The sequence below is a fragment of the Cylas formicarius genome, unplaced genomic scaffold, assembly GCF_029955315.1.
Source record: "Cylas formicarius isolate icCylForm1 unplaced genomic scaffold, icCylForm1.1 PGA_scaffold_6__28_contigs__length_40554024, whole genome shotgun sequence".
NCBI classification, from domain to species: Eukaryota; Metazoa; Arthropoda; class Insecta; order Coleoptera; family Brentidae; genus Cylas; species Cylas formicarius.
Window position 1 is genome coordinate 39,104,620 of NW_026844347.1, and position 21,892 is coordinate 39,126,511.

Here is a 21,892-nt window from a genome sequence, read left to right on the forward strand (position 1 = left end):
TTTTATAAACCTGGCGTTTTAAAATATGCTTTAAAAAGACAAACATAACCAACATTTTTTTGATGAAAAGGCATATTTTCTCATATTTAGTAAACATTCAGGGCTATAATATGATATAAATAAATAATAATAATAAATAAATAAGATATCATGAGATTTAGATATGAGACTCCAAGCAAATGCGCCAAAAATGTTTCTTTTTGTTAGAAAAATTTACCAGGCTAGCATGCATCAAGTGACGCTATAAGTGAAAGTACATAGAAAAACATATTTTAAATTTCTGTCATCTGTCATGTGTATCCTAAATTCGCTGACCATTATATTTCTCTTTTTTTAAAAATTTTCGATTTATTTATCATTTTTAGTTCATTAATTGTATAATTACTCGCAAGATTATTAGACGATTAGATTAGTTTTAATTAATTAATTGTAGTTAAGAATTACGGCCCCGTTTATAAAAAACTTAAAATTAACAGGAATTCATAAACTGCAATTTCTAAATTTTGAATTCAGAATTTGGAAATAGAAAAAGCAAGGAATTTGGTTCTAAACTTTGCTGTGAGTGTCTTACATGGCATTAGCGATGCCATATATAACCAATATATTTGTCTATGGTCTAGGGTCTGTGCTAAAGTGACGTCCAACTAGACCAAACTCGATATGGCTATGCGTCGACGACGTAAGAAGAAATAAAAAGCAACCGTTTCTTCGATCGTCAGTTTATTACAAAATATAACTGATACGTTTTAACAAAAAAAAAAAAAAATAAAAAATAAAAATCAGGCGAAATTATTGGCACTTGTCCTGGGCGTTTGAACTACTCGCCGTTCCCCGCCTTCTTTTTGTACTTCTGCTCGATGTCGGCCTTCAAGAGGGCGAAACATTCCTCCAATCGTTTTTGGAGGGGTTGCAAGTCGACGGGCGCCATCTTCCGGTGGATCTGGACACACGCGTCTAGCAGAGGCAACTGATCGACCACGAGTTCCTTGAGACGGCCGACCAAATTCTCGTCTTCGACGTGGTGAACGAGGTAATCCGGATTAAAGAAAACCTCCTCGTAGTTTCGGATCCCGCCCATGACAGCGGCGTCCAAGATACCGGTCAAGGTCAAACTTAAAGGGTTGATCTGTATGGTGGAATCTCGACGGTACCGGTCGATCTGGTTCTTCAGCGACCTGTTGGTGCGCTCGATGGTCTCTATGGCGTTCCTCAACGGGGATATCTCGCTGACTTCTACCGTCTCGACCGGGAACCATCTGAGGATGCCCGGCAAAGGGTAAGTAGTCACCAGGTCGGTCCTTTCGAGCCACAGGTGAGCGAACTCGTTGTCGGACGCGATGGCCACGTCCTTACGCACGAAAGGCCGCGAAAACGTGAACTTTTTGATGTTGTTCACACGGTAGAACTTCATGATTTGGTCGCAGACCGGTTTGCCGGCGAACCGCCTCCGGATATCGTCCATTACGGGGTCGACCTTGTTGATTTGTAGGTCTGCGGGGCGGGGCGGATGGAATTAATTAATTAATTTAATTAATTATGGATTAATTATCAGTTCTTCTTTGGCGATTAATCAGAAACGGGAAGGTAATAATAATACAACTAAAAATTGTTAACTCATTAGTTAATTAGTTAACTAATTAAACGTGATCCTAGCGGGTCAATAACTCATTACCTGCTGATAAATTAATTAATAAGTTTGGGCCAATGAAGAACTTGAAATTAATTAGGATCCATAAACTGCGAATTTCGATGTCATTAATAATAATCAATAAAAATAAAATGACATTGGTTAATGCCTTAACTCAATAATTAACACGGTGATCTTAACTCACTAGTTGCCAATTAATGAATTGATAATTTTTAGTTCATTGATTGTAATACTCGCAAAAATACCGGACAATTAGATTGCAGTTTTAATTATTTACCTTAATTAAATAATAATAAAACTGCTGATGAAATACTTAACATTAATCATCAATAAATTTAATTAATGCAATTAACCTGTGGAACAAATGACGTAGGTGAATGAGTTATAACTGGGTTATGGATTAATAATTTTTTAGTTGCCATTTAATTAATTTATAATTTTTAGTTCATTCATTGTAAAAATGCTCGCAAAAATAATGGATAATTAGATTATGGTTTTAGTTAATTAACTAATGGTATAAATTACGATTCCGTTATATGAAATTAACATAAAATTAACAGAAATTTAATTAAAGTAATTAACCTGTGCAACAAATGACATCGGTTAATGTGGTATTAACCCACTAGTTAATATGTGATATTGTGGATTAGAAACTAATTACTTGACTATTAATGAATTAATAATTTTTAGTTTATTGATTGTAATACTCGCAAAATTATTGGATGATTAGATTACGCTTTTAATTAAATAATGGTATAAATTAGGGTTGTTTCTAAAAAACTGCTGATGAAAAATTAACAGGCGTCCATAAACCGAAAACTTCTGTTGTCTTCAATCATCATTAAATTTAATTAATGCAATTAATCTGTGCAACAAATGATATCGATTAATAATCCTATCTATTAATAATATTTCATTAGATATCAATTAATGAATTCATAATTTAAGTTCATTAATTGTAAAAATACTGGCAAAATTATTAGACAATGAGATTACCGCTGACGAAGTAAGAAGTAAAATTAACCGGAATCCATAAATTGAAAATTTTGATGTAATTAACCATTATTCAGTTTAACTAATGCAATTAATCTGTGCGACAAATGACCCACTAATTAATATGCGATATTGTGGCTTAGAAACTAATTACCTGCTAATTAATGAATTGAACATTTTTACTTCGTTAATTGTAAAACTCGCAAAATTATTGCTCGATTAAATTCTGGTTTTAATTAATTAATTACAGATATGAATAAACCGAAACTTTCGATGCCATTAATAATGATTAAATTTAATTAATGAAATTAATCTGTGCGTAGAATAGAAAGGCGATTCATCGGTTTTTACACATTTCCAAGTAAAAATTATCGGTTTACTTATTAGTCAGTTGACTTTTAATTAAAAAGTTATCAATTATCCGGCTTAATTATTAATTTGTAATTATTAGGCTACTTAAGAAAGTGCTCCCTACAATGAACGGTTTATAAACGATCGCTTACATTGTGCGTCCGATTGGAGCACTTCGTCACCCGGAGGCTCGAGTTTGTTCAGTAGCGTCGCCTTGGGGAACTCGTTCGCGACTCGCGTGTTAAAGTCGGCCAGTCTTTCGTACTCTTTGCCCCTGTAGACGAACACCTTGTTCTGGAGGAGGGGCGGGAACCCGCGTCCGTAGTAACCGACGCGAAAATATTCGGGTTCTGGCCGCGCCTGTCTCATCACGTTGTCGTAGAAGGCGGCGAGTCGAGAGTGAAGCTCGCCGAGCCGATCGTACTCGAACGTCTCTCGCTCGTACTGCTCGGCGAGCTCTTTGCACCTGTCGATCGCGTACTCCCACATCTAGAGCCGAACGTTTTTAGTTTTAAGGGTTATGTTTGTATAACGTTCATTTCAAGATTGATGATAACTTGGAGTGAGAGAGAGAGTGCGAGAGAGAGAGGGGGGGGAAGAGAGAGAGAGAGATGGCGAGAGAGAGAGAGCGAGAGAGAGAGGGGGGGGAGAGAAGGAGAGGAGTAGAGAGAGGGAGAGGGGTAGAGAGAAAGAGGGAGGGAGGAGGAGAGAGGGCGGAAGAGAGAGAGGGAGAGAGAGGAAAGGGGAGAGAAGAGAGAGAGAGAGAGAGAGAGAGAGAGAGAGAGAGAGAGAGGGAGAGGGAGAGAGAGAGAGAGAGAGAGAGAGAGAGAGAGAGAGAGAGAGAGAGAGAGAGAGAGAGAGAGAGAGAGAGAGAGAGAGAGAGAGAGAGAGAGAGAGAGAGAGAGAGAGAGAGAGAGGAAGAGGAAAGAAGAGAGAGAGAGAGAGATGGAGAGAGGGAGAGAGAGAGAGAGGAAAGGGGATAGAGAAAACTAATACCAAAACTCATCGGTGTAATAATATTTAAAGTGTTGTTCCATCAAAATACATATTTTTTTGTTTTGAGGCACCTTGTAACTTTCGTATTCAACGTCATATCTTGTAAATTTGGTATATAGAATCACAAAAAATAATTGTTAAGCATTTTTGCAAGTTTCGGCGATTGATCGATTTATTCCCTACCTTGCCCCTGTCGTAATTGTCGATGATAGTGTAATACAAAGACTCCTTGAGTTGACGGTGCGTATTTGAGGTTGGGTATTTGTCGCTCTTGAGCAACGGCGGCAGCTGCTCGTCCGACCACTTGAGCAGCTTCGCGTGGAGCTCCAGCGTGAACGCCGCCTCCGTGTAGTTGTCGCACTCCAGGTGCAAGTCGAACAGTTTGTTCAGGTAGCGGATGTACATTTCTTTCTTGTTGATTTCGGAGTAAAAGTCCTGCAAGTAAAAAAAAAACGGCTTTGTATATTTGACCTACCGTCCACTACCATCCTATCAATTTAATCGGAATTAGTACAAAAAGGTAATAGGTAAAGTAAATTTTGTAAGACTGGACGGTGTTTTATTATCATTAATTAAACAAAATGTTTGACAAGTATCTACACCCCGTTCGTATGAAGGAACAAGAATAAAGACAGAACTGATTCTCTCGTCCGGTACATTTGACCTACCCACTTTTAACACCGATATTCTACCGTTACTTCAGACAGGTGTCGACTACGGAACCCACCAACAAATTGACGATGCAGCTCATGATGTTCTCCTTGTTGTCCGAGTAAATGATGTCCCTGTATTCCAGCAGGTTCTCCATCAGTCTGCAGACGGTTTTCACGAACCTGACGCCCTGGTCCCGCATGGCGGTGTGCTGGCCGCACAAATCCGTCATGACGGTGTCGAACGACGACTTGTACTGGATATCTCCTTTGCCGCCCTCGAACAACGCGTCCAGTTTCACGATCATCTCGTTTTCGAACTCGTTAAAGTTCGCCTTGATGTGGGACGAGTCGCGTTTCGTATCGCCGTAACTCTCGTACCGTAAACGGGACGAGTAGAACTCGCACTGCATCATGTCGAAGAAGATCGGCATCGTCGCCCTGCGCAGCTCCCGTTCCGGTATCAGCGTCATCTCGAGCATCAGCCCGACTATCGACGGCACGAACTGGATCTTGTTCTGGCCGAGGTTGAACCACATCGCCCTCACCTAGAACCCAAAATTGACGATTTTCTCGTCCCACCTACCACCTGTTCGTTTTTAGAGATACCAAGGAAACCAAAAAACAAAACGTACGGTATTCTGGCATATATACTTTTCCTGTTATAGATCAAGGGTTCGCCTGGGCTGACATCTACATAAATTACAATCTTTTTCACTGAAACACTCACAATTATTATGCTTTTTGGCAGAAAAAATGATCCGCACGGTTTGGAGGCTCGAGTTAAAATCAACATTGGAGACACTACTCTGCCTATAAAAAATAACGTAAAAAACCTGGGAGTCTTCTTCGATTCTGACTTGGGATTTGAGAGTCATGTCTCTGACTGCTTCCGGAGAACATATGCAAGGCATAAAAATTACATTGTGCGAGTCTCTTGCGCATTCTGTGTAGAGAGAGAATATCACATAAACTAATAGGGACTAAACGGTTGAACATGGAGAGCAGAAGAAAACTACATGAAGCCTGTTTATATCACAAAGTTCTATACTACAAAAGTCCTCAAAATCTAAAATAAAAAAATAAAATAAACGCCAATTTTTTTTCCAAAACAAACACTATCAATTTGATGACATATTTTGTACACCCTGTATATTATATATGTGTCTGATAGAATATTTAAGTCCGATTACAATGATGTAACACGCTTTATATTTTAATCCACTCACTTTAAAATAGGACACATGTTTTAAATGAAGAAAATTAGGCAAACATATTAGGATTATGAGGACATGAAGAGACAGGTATTTCTCGAGGATCAATCCACTCAAAAACTAAGCGCAGAACAATGTCAAAGCAGGATGCAGTTTTGTTTGGATTTTCTAAATAGACATAATGAGAACAATAATTTTTTGAAAAACATTTTACGGACTAATGAAAGTTCGATTACTACAAGAAAGGGTTGTAATAATAATAATAGACAAATACACGAAATTAAAACCCAGGAGTAACAACTATTTAATGTTTGGCGTGGCATATTTTGGGTCCAATATTTATAGATCAAAAGCTAACTGGATATCATTATTTGCAACTCGTAGAGCATCAAATAGTAGTATAGTATAAAGAAGATTTACTTGCTTAACATGGAATATCCCCGGGGTTGGATAGGCAACGCCGGACCTACGGATTGGCCAGCCAGTAGTCCCGACTTATCTTTAATGGATTTTTTTCTTTTGGCGACACACAAAAAATCACCTGCACAGAACTCCTTGTAATAATGTCGTGGAAGTTCGGCAAAAGATTTCAGAGGGAATCAATCGGTTAAGAGACATACAGTGTTGTCGAAACAAATGTCACGTCAAAATATATAATTTCGTGAAAATCTGAACTTTTAGTTCTTATTTATTTTGATAAATGTATTTTCATCAAGTAAAAACCACCTCACCTCACCTTGTAAATGACGATTATTTTGTATGTGATTTTAAAATCTTACAAATTTTAATTATACAAATTTCGAAAATAGCGATAAAAAATACTTTTTAAGGGACGTTTATTTTTTCGTATCATCTTAAAACAACGGCAATAAAAAATAATAATAAAATTAGCGAGTGAATGACAGTCGAATATACGGTTTTACCACGGCAAACTAGGTTTTACGAGGGAAACAGTCGGTTAGGATGCGCAAAAGATCAATTTTTACCGTAGCAGGGCCACCAAAACGTCGAAGCAATAAGCGCACTATATTTTTGGTCGTACAATAATGTTTAAGCGACGCGCCTCGCCCTCACCTCGAACCCCATCTCCCTGCGCATATCCTCGTACCGGTTCACCACCTTCATCCGCTTGCTGAACGAGAAGTTCTCCAACTGGAGCACGTCCTGGGTCATGAACGCGATAGCGCAGTGGAAGAAGTTGTTCCATGCGTCGTGCTCGAACCTTTCGAAGAAATAGTCGCGTATCGTGTGCGAGAACAAGCGCAACGACTTGAGGATGACGCTGTTTTGAAGCATGAGCATGTCGTGCCAGTCGCCTGGAAACACCGAATCGCTGACCAGCTCCTTGAACACGACCAGGATCTCCATGAGGAAGTCGAGCAGGTCGAAATTGGTCTGGAAACGTTGGACGTAGTCGTTGTAGTGCTCGGGCGTCATCTGGCGGAAAATGTCGAGCATCACCGCGACCAGAAGCGCCTGCAAGCGGTGTTAGAGGTAGGGGGCGCGAAGGGGGCGTGGCCGCGGAGGGCGTTACCGCGTGAGGGTTGTCGCGTTCCATCTTGATGTGGCTCTGGACCACGGTGCGTAGGTTCGCGTCGATCACTTCGGCGACGTCGTCGAAGGTGGGGCCGACGTCGCGACGGAACAGCAGCTCCATCAAGTCGCTGAGGATCTTGACGCACAGCTCCACCTACGAAACTGAAGTTTAACTATGATCAGCGGGCGCGAGGTGGGCGGCGACGGAATAAGAGGCGGAGCTTAAAAGCGGACGCGTTTGTTTCTTGTCAATTTTCCACTGTTAAAAACATAATAATGAAAAAATATATACACTGTGTCCCCGATTTTGATTTTTTTTTTGTTGGATAGGTCTCTGAAAAATGAACGTCGTTGTGCTTATTGCTTCAACTTAAAATCATATGTGCATTTAATCTTATATAAATATATTATTTTGAGGTTTAAACATATTATTTTAGGAACTGTTATTCCTACTATTTCATTATACGTATCTAGGTATGTTTGTTTCAATATTTTCACTTATTTTATACAAAATGACTTTTACAATGAGTCGTAGTGTTGGTCGTCGAATTTATATATTTCATTTAGGTATGGTTAAGGTACTTTATACTATTTTAATATATCTTATTGAAATACAAATTAAATGCAGACTTTAAAAATGACATCTGGACGGACAAAAAGTGAACCGAACAATCTATTGGCATAAAAATTGTCTTGGACTTTTGTTGTGTCTTTTAAGTTAGTTATATAAATGCATCAAGTGGCAGAATTGGTTTTATGATTGATTTTTTGTTAAACATTGCTGTAATTTGCATTTATTGGACCCAATAACGATAATGTTCTTCCTAACATTTACGAACTGAATTGTATTTATAATTTTCTTAAGTTTTAATAAATAGATAAAAGAAATAAACAACTATCTAAGTATTTTGGTTTTATATATGTTTTACTTATTTAGGGTATGTAACATATGTGAAAAAAGGAAATTTATTTCGGTTTTCTTTTTGGATTTTTTTGGAAAACGACATTCACAATTCACAATGGTGGACGCCATTGTCTGGAAAATTAACAGATAAATATTTTTTATAATTATATAATAGGCAATAACATGTTATGGTTATTGAAATACCCGATTTTTGTAATAAGCTCATTTGTCTAAATTCATTCAGGTCATATAGAACATATACATATGCATAAAGAATATATACAGTGTGTCCCACTTTAGAACTTATAAAATCTTTGTTTATGGTTCGATTTTCATTTTTTTTTGTTAGATAGGTCCCTGAAAATTGCCCTAGAACCTTGTTTTGCTTACTATTAGTGATCGAAACACAAAAATTGACTTGACCCAGTCTACTATACAGTATGTGCCAATAGTTCGATAGCAAAAAAATTAAACTAGAAAGTTGAAAAAATGTTGAAGAAAATTATTTTTATGTATACAGGGTGTTCTATAATTGTTCAAGTTTTTTCTAGACTCTAAAAGCGTTTTGTGTAGTTTTTTCAAGCATTTTGCAAAAAATGAAGGTTTTTTTTGAAAATGTTTTGCTTTTTTCATGTATAATTACGGTTTTTGACAGAAACATTGACGAAAATATGATTTAGCTGCTTAAATTAAAACAATTGACCAGCGTTATACAGAGTGTCTCAAATATTTGAGAGATATAAAAATAAACTGCTAATATGCACGGTGTTTTTTAATTTTTAAACGAAACATATGTCCTGAACGTCACTTTTAAGATACATGGTGGTAAAATTTTCAAAAATATATACGGCTTTAAATATTTTAATGAAATTTTTATTATTTTTATTATTTTGGCAGACAACAAAAATTATTCTTACAAACTCCAATCATTTCTGAAGACATTTAATTTGTTGATTTTTTTCAATCCAATCCAAATTTGCGAAAAATAAAATATCTATTTAAAACAATATAGTTTTCAGTTATCAACTAGTGTCCTTTGGAAAAAAAAAATTGAACACTTACTTTTACAGATTTAAAGAATTCACGTAACATCCTAACATTAAGATAAATAACCAATGATTCTGATTAAATTTTTTTTAACAATAATAAATAATGCCTCTTGATACGTACTACATGTGTACGAAATTTCATCTATCTATCTATAAAGCGGTATTATAGATATTAAAAAAATGTATTCTATCTATCGTTTAGATAATAAAACTTATTTTTAAGAGCTATTTACATTCATAAATTATTTCTTGTGGCGTCACTCTCTAGTGCCTTAGCGTTTAGTGCTAAGCACGTCACTGTTTAGAGTGCGAAGAGAGCCGCTAGAGGTCGTCATATCCCTACCCCAACGCTGAAAGTCCCCTCCCCAACCGGTTAAGTCGACACACATGCACTACTACGACGTCATCGACACTATCAACTCCTACCGTGCCCTCTACACTATGGTGCTGAAAAAGAAAGTGAGGAGGGGGTGAAAGCGGGCCCTGAAGGAGCCCCGGCCCGCGAGCGAGCAACCTCAGAGCCGCTCTACGTCCATGCATAGAGAAGCCGCGCTTATTTTAAATAAACTATCACCTCTTCCGAGTATCCCACGTGCTGATTGACGCAGTGCTGAGTGGTTCCGAGCAGCTGGGCGACCTTCGCCACCGAACGGTTCTGTCTGCGCCCGTCTTGTAGTACAGACACACCCTACAATATGCCCAGCACTACCATAGACTACTCCTCGCAAGAGCGGGTCGATATAAAAAAAGCCGCTACCCTATTAGTATTATCGTTACCGCTACTGTTACGACATCTACCGTCGCCAACATGCATTACAACTATGGGCGAAACTTCCCGGTCTGACATGGGAAAATTCACTGCGCAGCTGTCATTTACAAAAATCGCCAAAACTTAATTGGCAGGCTGAAATCGACAGCTCTACATTTTCCTCTATTTCACTCAGGGACTTCCAAAGAAAACAGGCCGTATATGCTACTCATAAAATTGCTTTTGTTGCAATACAAATATAGATGTTTTTATAAAACTTCTGGATTCCTCCTGCGTCGGTTTTTGTGGCCAATCATCCTGTTAGCTTTTTCGGAGCTTGAGGGGGGCGGAGCTAAATTATTGGTGACAGGTAAAGACCTGAGTCACTGTTACGATTGTTTGGTTGCTTATACATTTCTATAAACTCTTGGATTTTTCGTCGGTAGAAGAATTGATTACGTGCAAGAATTTTAGTTTTATCGAATAATGCACGTATGCGCTTGCGCAGTATTCGCTGTGACTTTACAACAATTTTTTCATAATCAGAGCCAAAAAATATAAAACAGCAATTTGAAAATTTTTCAAAAATAAATTTCATTTAATTTTAGGTTACAAAATACCGCGAATTTGTAAGATTTCTGCAGACTGTTTTTGCTATATTTGTGGTGAGTTTACTCTAAAAATGCAGCGAAATGCTATAACCGACCGATGAAATCGAATTTTTCGAAAATATCTGCGCTCGTATAAAAATTTTATATCTCGGAAACAGTAGGTCCTACGAGATGGCCATTGGTACAGAAATGATCAATGTCGAAAACAATTTTTTTTTTGTCTGTCTGTTCTCCGTTCTCGTCTTTTGGTTTATCCTGAATAACTTTCGAACGCTTAGAGCTATAAAATTCAAATTGGTCTCCTTTTTAACCCTCCACGAGATACATAAGCTTGTACGAAATGGCCCTGATCCGACGCCGGTATCCATTTTTGTTTCGCGATTTTCGACTGTTTTTTGGAAATTGCTATAAAACAGGATTAGTGTCTGAAATTTGAAACAATCGACTTCATATATGGCAGATATATGCAGCTTGGCCCCGTGACGGAACCTATTGACCAGAAGACGCAGGAGGTACGGCGCCATAAATATTTATTCATGACAATTTTTCAAAAATATACAGGGTGCGCCGCAAATTCAAAAAAAATTGAAAAATGGGTCCCCCTATTACTGGTTATAACTAAAAGACTATATGATTCAGATCTCACTTTCTTTTATATTGCGGTATGGCACGCATAGACAGCAATAACTTTTGTATTTAAGGTTTTCACCTATTGTACAGGGTGTTCCCGATATTCCGTGCTAAATGAGAAATGTGTTAAGTGTCCTAAATTTGCAGATATCAACTCCAAATTTAGCAGAGAAGTAAATGTCTGTGTTCACATTTGAACGGTAGAGATTGGGTGTTATCAAATTTTACCAAGTATTTTTTAAAAATTTTTGAAATTTATTTTTTTTTTTTGGTAATTTTAGCTTCCAGAAAAATATGTTTTCCTCCATAACCAGCAGACGCGGAAGATAAAATGCAACAACATTTATTTCAGGTATTTTTTCCATTATATACATGGTTTTCAAATTATAGGCAAAAATCTAAAAAAACTAGAAAATTGTTCTTTTCCAGAGTAAGTTATTAGCCGTTAATCAAAAATCTAATTGGCACCGCATGGTTTCAGAAAAAACTTATTTTCTCGAAAACAAAAATTTTTGGACCAGGAAACGGGGAAGATCCAGAGCTATAACCTCTACTCCGAACATTGTTTGAATTATATACAGGGTGTGTCGTTTAAAATTTAAACGATCCTAAAAATTTCCGTTTTTGTTGTTATTGTTAGAAATGATTGATGAGCGGGACAGCCGCGGAAGAGAAAAACATTACAAAGTCAAAAATATATCTCATAAACCTTTAGCGCCGAGTGACAAACTTTTTCTGCCACCACTTCACATAAAGTTGTGACTTTCAATATCTCAAAACAAAATTTCGTCCTATCAGTGATGCAAAATTGAAAGAAGGAATTTTCGTAGGTCGGTAAAAAAAATGATGAAAAAATGGCGCTGCCCTCGTAAACCTTTGGTTAATGATATCTGTTCCAGGCTAGGTTTTGTTTTTGAGTAAAACTGTACCAATATCGATTACGGAGTAGCATATAACATATGAGTACAATAGTTAATAGGACTTAAAAAGTATTCCCCGTAAATATGTTCACCAGAAGTTGTAACAATCAATTAAAATTTGAACCGGACAATTTTCGGCTAAAATGTAACGAGGTTGTTGGTTAAGTATTTTCATTCATTCGTTAATGACCTAGTTTTGTTTGTTACTGTCAACGCAAACTCTGATGAAGTTGTTGTAAATGTAAATGTTGTAAAGAACTGTAAAATTAAGGAATATTCCGCTTCAGAAGCGTTCTTTCTCGTCACGTAAGTAATTTTTTGTTCAGTGCGATAATATCGAAAAAAAAAAAATTGAGTATGCAGTGGCATAGTCCAATTGACAGACAGGGAAATTTTGCCGCCCACCTTAACACAATATTAATACCTGAGGTTACTAAAGTTATCCCGCGCAAGGCCTGAAATAATAACATCGTCAACGTCCGCTCTGACATCTACAAGATCGCTTGCCGGCGTAGTTAAAAAAATTGTTAGCCCCGCATGCCGCGTGACCCTCCAAGTCCGACGGTACGTTTGAACTACTGCGGCTTTTCGAACGACAAACGCGGAAACGCAAACATCGGGGCGGCGCGTTTGAACTACTGCCACGCCCTCGACCGACCGATCCCGCTAAGCGCGATCCGGGTTAGCTCGGTACCGAACCAACGGGGAAAAAGGTCCATAAAAACGGCGAAGGGGAGGGGGGCTGCTCACCTCGTCCTCGATCTCCAGGAGATTCTTCACCTGGCCGGTGACGACGGGCAGCAAAATCCTCCGGCACTCCGGGTAAACGAACAGCTTACTGTGGATGATCTCGTTTAGCGTCATCATCTTCTGCTTGGTCAGTCGGCCGGGATGAATGCTGTTCAACAAGTCTCGAAACGTTTCGCTAAAACCCAGGATCGTCCAAAACTACTATAGATTGAGAACAACGCCCCAAACCTTAACTCTCGCTGATCCAAAATCAGCAAAATATCGGGGATGGTGCTGGGCAGGTACTTGAGACACGCCCCCTGCTCTCGTAGGTAGTCATCGTCGCGGTACGCCATCATGCGGATGACGTCACGAAACAAGTGGCGCAGATTGTCGACGAAATCGTCTGCGTCGCTCGACTCCGGGTAGAGTTCCATGAAGAGCGTCCTCGACCTCGAAGTGAACTTCATGACGTAGTGCAGCGCCTTCATCGTGCGAAATATCAGGTTGGGCGGGGTGCCGTTGGAACGTCCGACGATGGCCTTCAAGATTGACACGAGTTTACTGCAATTTAGCAACATTTTTTAAAAATTGAACCGGCGTGGCTTTTGCTTGATGAAAAGCCATTTATCAAAATAAATAAGAACTAAAAGATATATTTATATAAATTATATAAATATTTACTATCTGCTACTATATATACCGAAAAATGACCATAAAACCTTAATTAATGTTGTTGTGATAATTTAAGTTCAATAAAGGAGACATGTTTAAATCTAATTGACCGTTAAGCAATACAATGTAAAAAATCAAAATTGTCGCCAAAAATGTGTTTTTCTGTGTTTAAGTGGGTAGCATAATTAAAATCTATTGTTCAAACAATTTCAAACAATTACATACATAGGAGAACCTAGTGAAAAAGTTTCAAAACATTTGTCAAAATTATGCTACCCATTTAAACACAGAAAAACACATTTTTGACGACAATTTTGATATTTTACATACAGCCACGAAAAGTAGAAAATTTAATTTAATTGGAAGCCATGGAGATTAACAAATTGAGACATTCAAAAGTATTATTTAACGATCAATTAGATTTATTAGATTTATTTTATTGGACTTAAATTCTCGCAACAACATTAATTAAGGTTTTATGGTCATTTTTCGGTATATATAGTAACAGGTAGTTTGTAAATATTACATTTGATAAAGGCACGGTGTTTTTCGAAACAATTGTCATGAAAAAATATATAATTTCGTGAAAATCTGAAATTTTAGTTCTTATTTATTTTGAAAATTATATTTTGGTAAATGAAAACGACGTAATACAAATTTTTATTGCGAGTGAACGTTTGAACTACTATTCCCGATAACTCAAAACCCTAAATAAATTATTGCTTAAAGTAATAAAAACAAAATGGCGGATTTAAGTATATTAAGACTTTTTACAAAACTTCTGGATTCCTCCTGAGTCAGTTTTTGCTGACGTTTCGCCAATTTTTGGAAGCACGAAGTGAGGAAACGCCAAAAACCGTCGGCCTCTCTAAATATTTTCTTTTCGGTTCATATATTTCGCTGGAGGAACAAGGCTTGAAATATATTTTTGTCGAATATATCATTTTTATGAATTTTGGCAATTTGTAGAAATCTATAAATCGAAAATTTGCCACGAAACTGAGAGGAGACGAATAAAAAAACCTATAATGTTACTATTATATAGGTACCTTAATATATTTTTATAAAATAGGAAGACAGAGATGGGCAGAATTTTAGTTTTTAGGAACGTTTGAAAAAAAAAACTGTGATACCGTTTTGCTCGATTCTTGAGATATCTCTAAGCAAAATTAAAGAATTTACTTTAGGTAAGAAGGTAAGAAGAACGCAGGTACAATTAAATAACAGTGACGTGGAAAACACAAAAGGCATTACTTATCGTGGCCACAAAACGGGAAGCAGAACTTGGGACAGTTTTTTAAATATTTCTGCATGTAAGCGAGGACGTAACACGATTGCACGTTACGTTACGTTTTTAGATAGTTCAAAGCCTGCTTGTTTAATGCTGCGGAATTTTTCAAACTCTTTGTAAATAGTAAATAGCATGTGGAAGTTTCTTTGAAAGGAAAGAATAGTTATCTATCTAATCTATTTTCTTCCTCTTTTAGTCTTGCAAATTAAAAAATATAATTATTTTTTAAGGTTCAAGCAATGATCGAGGTTCGATTAAACAGAATAGAAATCTATGACGCAATATTGATGAAGTTTGATATCCTTTTTTTTGCTATTAAAAATAAAATTGAAAGAAACATAGTTTTCAATGTGTAACTTCAAAAACTTGATATAAATGATATAAAAATATAAACGTTAAATATGACATTATGCTGCGGGCACGAAATAAATATTATTTTGTTAACAAGTATTCTCGGTTTCTTGTACTCGATCCTGCTGCACGTGTATCCTTACATCCCTCTTCTGATCCAAAGTGAATTACGGTGTAACAATGGGTACGAAACCGAAGCGATATATTTTGGGACACACTTTACCTCTCTATATTTCAATTATATAATTACACGGTCACGAGTAATTCATTTCCCATTTTAAATTTGGGCATTTTTGGACGGTTCATTAGAACTACCATTCTACATTTGGGGACAACAAACACTCGATACGGGACATCTGAACTACCTAAGTGATGCGGTTTTTTCTTTTCTGCGTACCGATAGGCCAGAGTGGCGCTGAAACTCTCCTTGATGTACAAATCCAAGACCGGCTCGAAGTGCAGGTACTTCCAGTCGTTGGTGACGAGGCCGATGATGCGTAGGAGGCACTCGAACACCAGGACGTCGTAGGCGGTCCCGTCTGGATCGTACATCAGGATGTTGAAGAGCGCGTCCAGAATGTCGGGTAGGAATTTCACCACTTCCTCGCCGACGACGTCCACGAAGGCGCGCAACGATTCCGATATCGTGTCCTTGTGCGACGTCCAGTTCAGTAGACCGAGCAAATGCTCTTTAAACAAATAAATAAATACACAAAGGGTTTATTTGCAAGAAATACAAGGTTCATCGGTATAAGAAAACCATATTAATATCTTTGGAAAAAGGCCCTTAAACAATTTAAAAAAGATAAAAGTTCTGACGTAGTAAACCCAGCAAATGTTCTTTAAATAAATAAATACATAAATAAAGGGTTTATTTGCAAAAAATACAGGGTTCATCGGTATAAGAAAACCATATTAATATCTTTGGAAAAAGGCCCTTAAACAATTTAAAAAAGATAAAAGTTCTGACGCAGTAAATGCGGCGTCCACTTCAGCAGGCCCAGCAATGGTAATTAGGTATTTTACAGAGGGGAGTAGAAAAAGAAGATTTTATTGACAAATTATTGAAATTTTCAACTGTACTGTACCGTGTCAAATACGTGTAGGGTAGCGTTAAAAAAAACATTTTACCTGTTATTACTTTTTTTTTCAGAATCGTCCTTTACAAGAAAAGCGATTCCCATATTTTCATTCATTAGCGACGGTACGTTCGAACTACTTCCGATTTCAACCTACCGTTTTGCGTCAGCTTCGTGGAACATATATTGGACGATATGCAAAAAGTGTCCTTCGGACTGGCCGTAAGACCGTTGGACGGCACTTTCGCTACCTCTTTCGCGTCCCTCGCGAAACACGGCATCTTCAAGTACTCCAAACTATCCTCGTCGAATTTCTTGTAGTCGATCTTGTAGACGATAAGGCAGTGGCGCGCGTCCGACAACGTCACGCCGTTACCCTGCATCAGTCTGACGTAGCTCATCGCGAACGGCTTTTCGTTTCTGTCCTTCGCCTCGTTCGATGAACGATGCTTGAAAGTGAACCTTAAGTGACTGGTCTTGAACTCCTCGATCCTCAACGATATCTTGAACGTTTCGTGCCACTGCGGCCTGTCCTCGTGATAATAGATCACCGATCGGTACTCGTTCAGTTCCGGCACGCCGCTGCCTAAGCTCACGACCCCCTAACGTAAGACGTAAGAGTGGAAAAAGTAGGCACCGAACTAAAGTTGAAATAACTAGGAAGAAACTAGACGTTTTCGGCTTTCCTTTGCTAAGTAAAGGATCGCGACCGCAACATTGTGAACCCAATGCTCTTTTAATATACCAAATTTTAGTCTGTGGTCTGTGCTCAGATACGAAGTAAAACGGACGTCACCAAACATTCTTGGCGCGGAGTTGCATCTTGCGGATTGGAAAAGTGCAAGTAAAACCCGTTTCCGTTTTAGGGGGCGATATTTAGAAAAAAAGGAGCATGAATATTAAATATTAATAATAACTATAGCGACAGCAAATAAGCACGCCCAGTCTTATGAAAACCATTTTAAAAGTTTTTGAATAATAAAAAAATGCAATAAGGAGAAATCCGCTATGCCGGGTGCCAGATCACAGAAAATCAAGTCTTTTGGACACCGTATACTGATAAAAAATAGTTAGGCATCAACTAGAGTGATTTTGGGACAACTTGAATGATCTGGTAAAATTACAGTCTACCCTAACCTAAATTTAGCTGTTACTACGAAAGAATTGGTTAGTTTTGGTTGGAACGACCGTAAATCATTTTGTACCTTTGGATCCACAGCATGTACAAGGTGAATATGGTATAACAATTATTTTAAAGTATACAGGGCGGTTCAAAAAAGTGCGTCGAATAAAACGTCCTATTTTTAAATTTTGTTTGGAATTTGCTTTGAAATTCTCCTTCGATTTATAACGATCCAAATATATTCGTTTATTCTGAACACCCTGTTGCATCTAATTTAAATTCCGTTGAGTATTTCTTCATACGAAATATGAACCTGTAAAAATAATGCCGCTATCGTATTTTTTTTAAGTTGTAAAAACTAGTAATTTTTTTTTAGAAAAGTTGATATTTGGAAAAACTATGAAGTTTAGGTATTTATTATTATTAATAAGAATGTTGAACAGTTTCAAAACTCATTCAAAAGGAAATTTAAAAATAGGGCGTTTTGTTAAAAAAAAATGTATAATTTATTCGTCGCACTTAATTGAGCCGCCCTGTATACTTCAAATTCATTTCATTTCATTTTCTCATAACATTCGAATCGTGAACTCACCGGGTACCGTGCCTTCAATTTATCTTGTAAATATTTTAATTGCCTGTCCTTTTAATTGGCTTTTTTGTTTTTACAGATATCAAGATAAACAAAAAAACAAAATGTAGGGTTAGTAGCCAAGCTTTTTTTCCAAGTGACGTATAAAACAAAACTATAAATTCTCTGACGTATAAGCCAACATTATATTTTTTTAAATACCCTGTATATTATATATGTCCTTAATAGAATATCTTATTCCGATTACACTGATGTAACACACTTTATATTTGGTTGAATTATTGGCCAAGCCATTATTGTTAAAATGGTTTTTTGCGAATTTAGCACCCATTATTTGCAATTCATAGAGCACCAAATAGAACAACATATAGAAGATTTAGCCTTAAATATATCAGCGCTGATTATATGGCAAAAAGACGGTGTGCCCCTTCTCACAATGTTGTGCAAGTTAACAATTTTCTTAACACGAAATATCCCAGGGGTTGGTTAGGAAACAGCGGAACTATAGACTGGCCAGCCTACAGCCCCGACTTAAGTTTAATGGATTTTTTCTTTTGGGGACACAGAAAAAATCACGCGCACAGAACTCCTTGTAATAATGTCGTGGAACTTTGTTATCGGAATAAGATACTCTATTAAGCACATTATAATGTCCGAAAATTGATAGTGTTTTGTTTTATACGTCATTTGGGGAAAAAACTTGGCTAGTAACCCTATATCTTGCTTTTTACTTACACTGATATCTCTAAAAATAAAAAATGTTACAGTTAATTAAAATGTTATCAAGACAAATTGAACGCACGGTACATTTGAACTACGCCTTTTCCATGTTAAAAGCGGTATAAATATTGAGAAATCCTAACCGGAATATGCTGACCGCTGCCATTGAACACCTTCATCGTCACTTCTACGTTTTTCTCGCTGGATTTGTTCCCCTTGGCGAACTCGCCGCCGAGCAACGTCAGGTACAAATCGTTCCTGACGTCGCCGGGCAATATCACCTCCGGGAACCCCATCTTCCTGGCCCTGGACACGTTGCCCAGCACCAAGTGGGGGTTTTCCTCCCGGACTTGCTTCAGGTCGCCGCGCAAGAGTTTCATGCTGACGAAAAGCGCCTGGTTCTTGTTCTCCGCTTTTTCTTTGCCCATAATTTTCCGCAAAGTTTGTTCGAGGTTGTCTCTCTCGCAACTGTGAAGGTTTTTGACGTTATAGCAGGCGTGGTTCAAAACCGACACCTGCCTCAAGCGGGCAGGAAAGACTGCACGGGATCAACCCATCACACGACCGAGATGACAAGAGCACAATTTGAACCATCACAATAACTTGGAACGTAAATTGTACCATCAAAAAACAGGTTAAAACTATTTAAAAAGGAAAAAGGTACTGATGAAAAATGCAGAAAAAAAAAACAGAAAACTAATACCCGTATTAAAAAAAGCAGAATGTGTATGGTCTGTTCATAGATATAAATAAGAAAGTGACCAATTGCTTTTGAATGGGATTATCCAAGGGTGACCATTAACATACAATGCAACAGGATTATTACCTAAAGTTTCAGAATTTAAATTCAGGTAAAATTGTGGTCCGTAATAGAAAATAATTTTATACCTACATGTGTTTAATATTCTTCTTTGAAATTGTACCATCAAAAAAATGTTCCATAGGAAGTGAAGAAAATGCAGTATTTCTTTAGTAAATTCCTGCTATCTTAATAACTACAGGAGCAGTAAGGTTTTTATTCACTCAGCAGTACACATATCTTTTGTTTAATTTTTTCATCGTGTTATTAAGAGGTGGTATATAAACCAGTATGTACCCTTTCCCCGTCCATCTTTGTTTCGTTTTTTATTTCTTTCCTCGTCACATTTTAATTCCCTAAATGTACCAATGGCAAGTTTTTTTTCCATCTGGCACTGCTTATGGTAGAAAATAAGCGCAGCAGTTGCGAATATCTCAAGGGCTAGATCGGTTCTTAAATAGCCGCACACTCACTTGACAAACGGTATGGAAAACTCATCTTCCAATTCCGTGTCTAATCTGCCACTGAAATAGACGGTAATGTCCATGGCGGCAACGCCGCAAGGTCTGCGCATGTTCTCGAAACCAGACTTCCTACCGGACAGGCTGACCGAGCTCCGTCTGTGGTCAACTTCTTTTGTCTCCATCGAACCGATCCTCACGACATAACAGACGAGAAAGACCCTCTCACGATCAAGGTCCTTTTTGCCCAAATCCTAGAGTAGTTCAAATGTACCACCCGGTCGTGAACGTACAGTAATTAAAAAATATGCAAACCGCAAAAAATGCAATATGCAAACCGGCAGTGACTGCCTCACATACATATGAAGAAAATCTTCATAAAATTGTCGACATTCATTCATTATTATTAGTATTGTTATTACCATAAAAAAACATAGAAAATGCAACACAAATGCCCAATTCAGGCCACATAATACAAAATTACTAACCAATCTATTATCCATGGCTTAGCTTACCGTAAACATAACCCTTAAATTGTACATCTGATCCAGATCGCACATCAGTCCTTCTTTGGTCCACCTGACTACATAATTTTCCGTGATGGGTTTGTATTCTTTGGCATCATACAATAACATTATAAGCTCTGCGTCTTCGGACATTTTACATGTGAAATTTCTAACGACTACAAGAAAGATATTGGAAAACTGTTGAACGGCCGATTTTGGTTGACTATCAGCTTCGACAGCCTTAAAAAAAATCATATCGCAGTCCCTATGACAAGCATAATATGCTGTATACTTTGGACCGATTGTTAATCCGTTCCGTTGTTGCTTTGTGATACGAAAACAACTGGATCGTACTCGTTTGATCGGACCTGATCAGTTTCCCATCTTTGTTCCTTACCACTAGATCTAAACCTAATATTTTATTGCCTATGTCGATCTCTTCAGCCGCCTGGATTGTAACCTTTTTCAGTTCATCAACCGGCAGCGTTCCACTAAGTATCTTACTTTTCAGCGCCAAGAGGTCGCATATTTGGTTTCTGATTTGCTCAAAATCTTTGCTCCTCATCTAAAAGACAACCAAAGTATGAGAAAAGTGGCCTTTTCTCAGCAAAAGAAATCTACCACATATAGGCTTTTCCAATGCACACCCCATTCTCTAAGCACCATGGAAATCTCTTTGCTGATTGGGGGATCATTAAAAACGGAACTGTAGTATCCCTCTGCGGATTCGCATAGCCTCAAGTGTACGTAGCTTTTGGGAAAAATACCCTTAACGTTCCGATCGGTGGCCACGTAACCGAAGAACCAATCGGTTTCTTCTGCGAGCACGCAAACGACATCTCCCACCGTTAATTTTAATTTATTTTCATCAGTTTCGTTGAAATTGTATATGGCTGCAAAGAAATCGATTGCACGTAACCCCTCCCAGCGCGAGATTATTAACAAGTTGTAATTTCAATTGGTAACGCGACAAGTGTTTTAATAAGGACGTATTAAACTAATTCTCGCCAATTAAGATGTAAATATCAAATATGCGACCCCCGCGGCCGCTAATTTACCTATGCCAAAACTACACGTATCGTTAACCACTTTCCAGTTCGACATTTCAACACATTTTCACTGGGCCAAACATGAAACAACCGATTTTTAAATTTATTTACATTTAAAACAAACTGAACGACATTACTAAGGTTAATATTAATAATACTGACACAGATCGCGGATTGGAAAGTTGCGGATAAAAGCGCAGATAAAAACAGAACAATCACTTTTTTATTTAAGCTTTTGGTTTTAAATTAAATATTTAGACATATTTTTTA

At 37.6% G+C, this 21,892-nt stretch overlaps 1 protein-coding gene across 2 annotated transcripts; it reads right to left on the reverse strand.

The window, feature by feature from the left end:
* Positions 1-703: 703 nt before the first annotated feature.
* On the reverse strand, positions 704-21,769 carry LOC132704205 (dedicator of cytokinesis protein 1). Of its 2 annotated transcripts, XM_060674093.1 has the most exons (17): positions 21,632-21,769; positions 21,195-21,466; positions 20,866-21,138; positions 20,583-20,813; positions 20,080-20,321; positions 18,951-19,275; positions 16,533-16,977; positions 15,694-15,985; positions 13,229-13,543; positions 13,001-13,175; positions 9,916-10,029; positions 7,387-7,542; positions 6,927-7,328; positions 4,716-5,186; positions 4,172-4,423; positions 3,145-3,481; positions 704-1,491 (listed from the first exon to the last, which is right to left on the reverse strand). In XM_060674093.1, the coding sequence occupies exons 1-17, from the start codon at positions 21,675-21,677 to the stop codon at positions 818-820; spliced, it is 5,022 nt and encodes a 1,673-aa protein (XP_060530076.1). In that variant the 5' UTR covers positions 21,678-21,769; the 3' UTR covers positions 704-817. The 2 variants fall into 2 exon arrangements, with proteins under 2 accessions (XP_060530076.1, XP_060530077.1); XM_060674094.1 differs by lacking the exon at positions 9,916-10,029.
* Between the last annotated feature and the right edge of the window lie 123 nt (positions 21,770-21,892).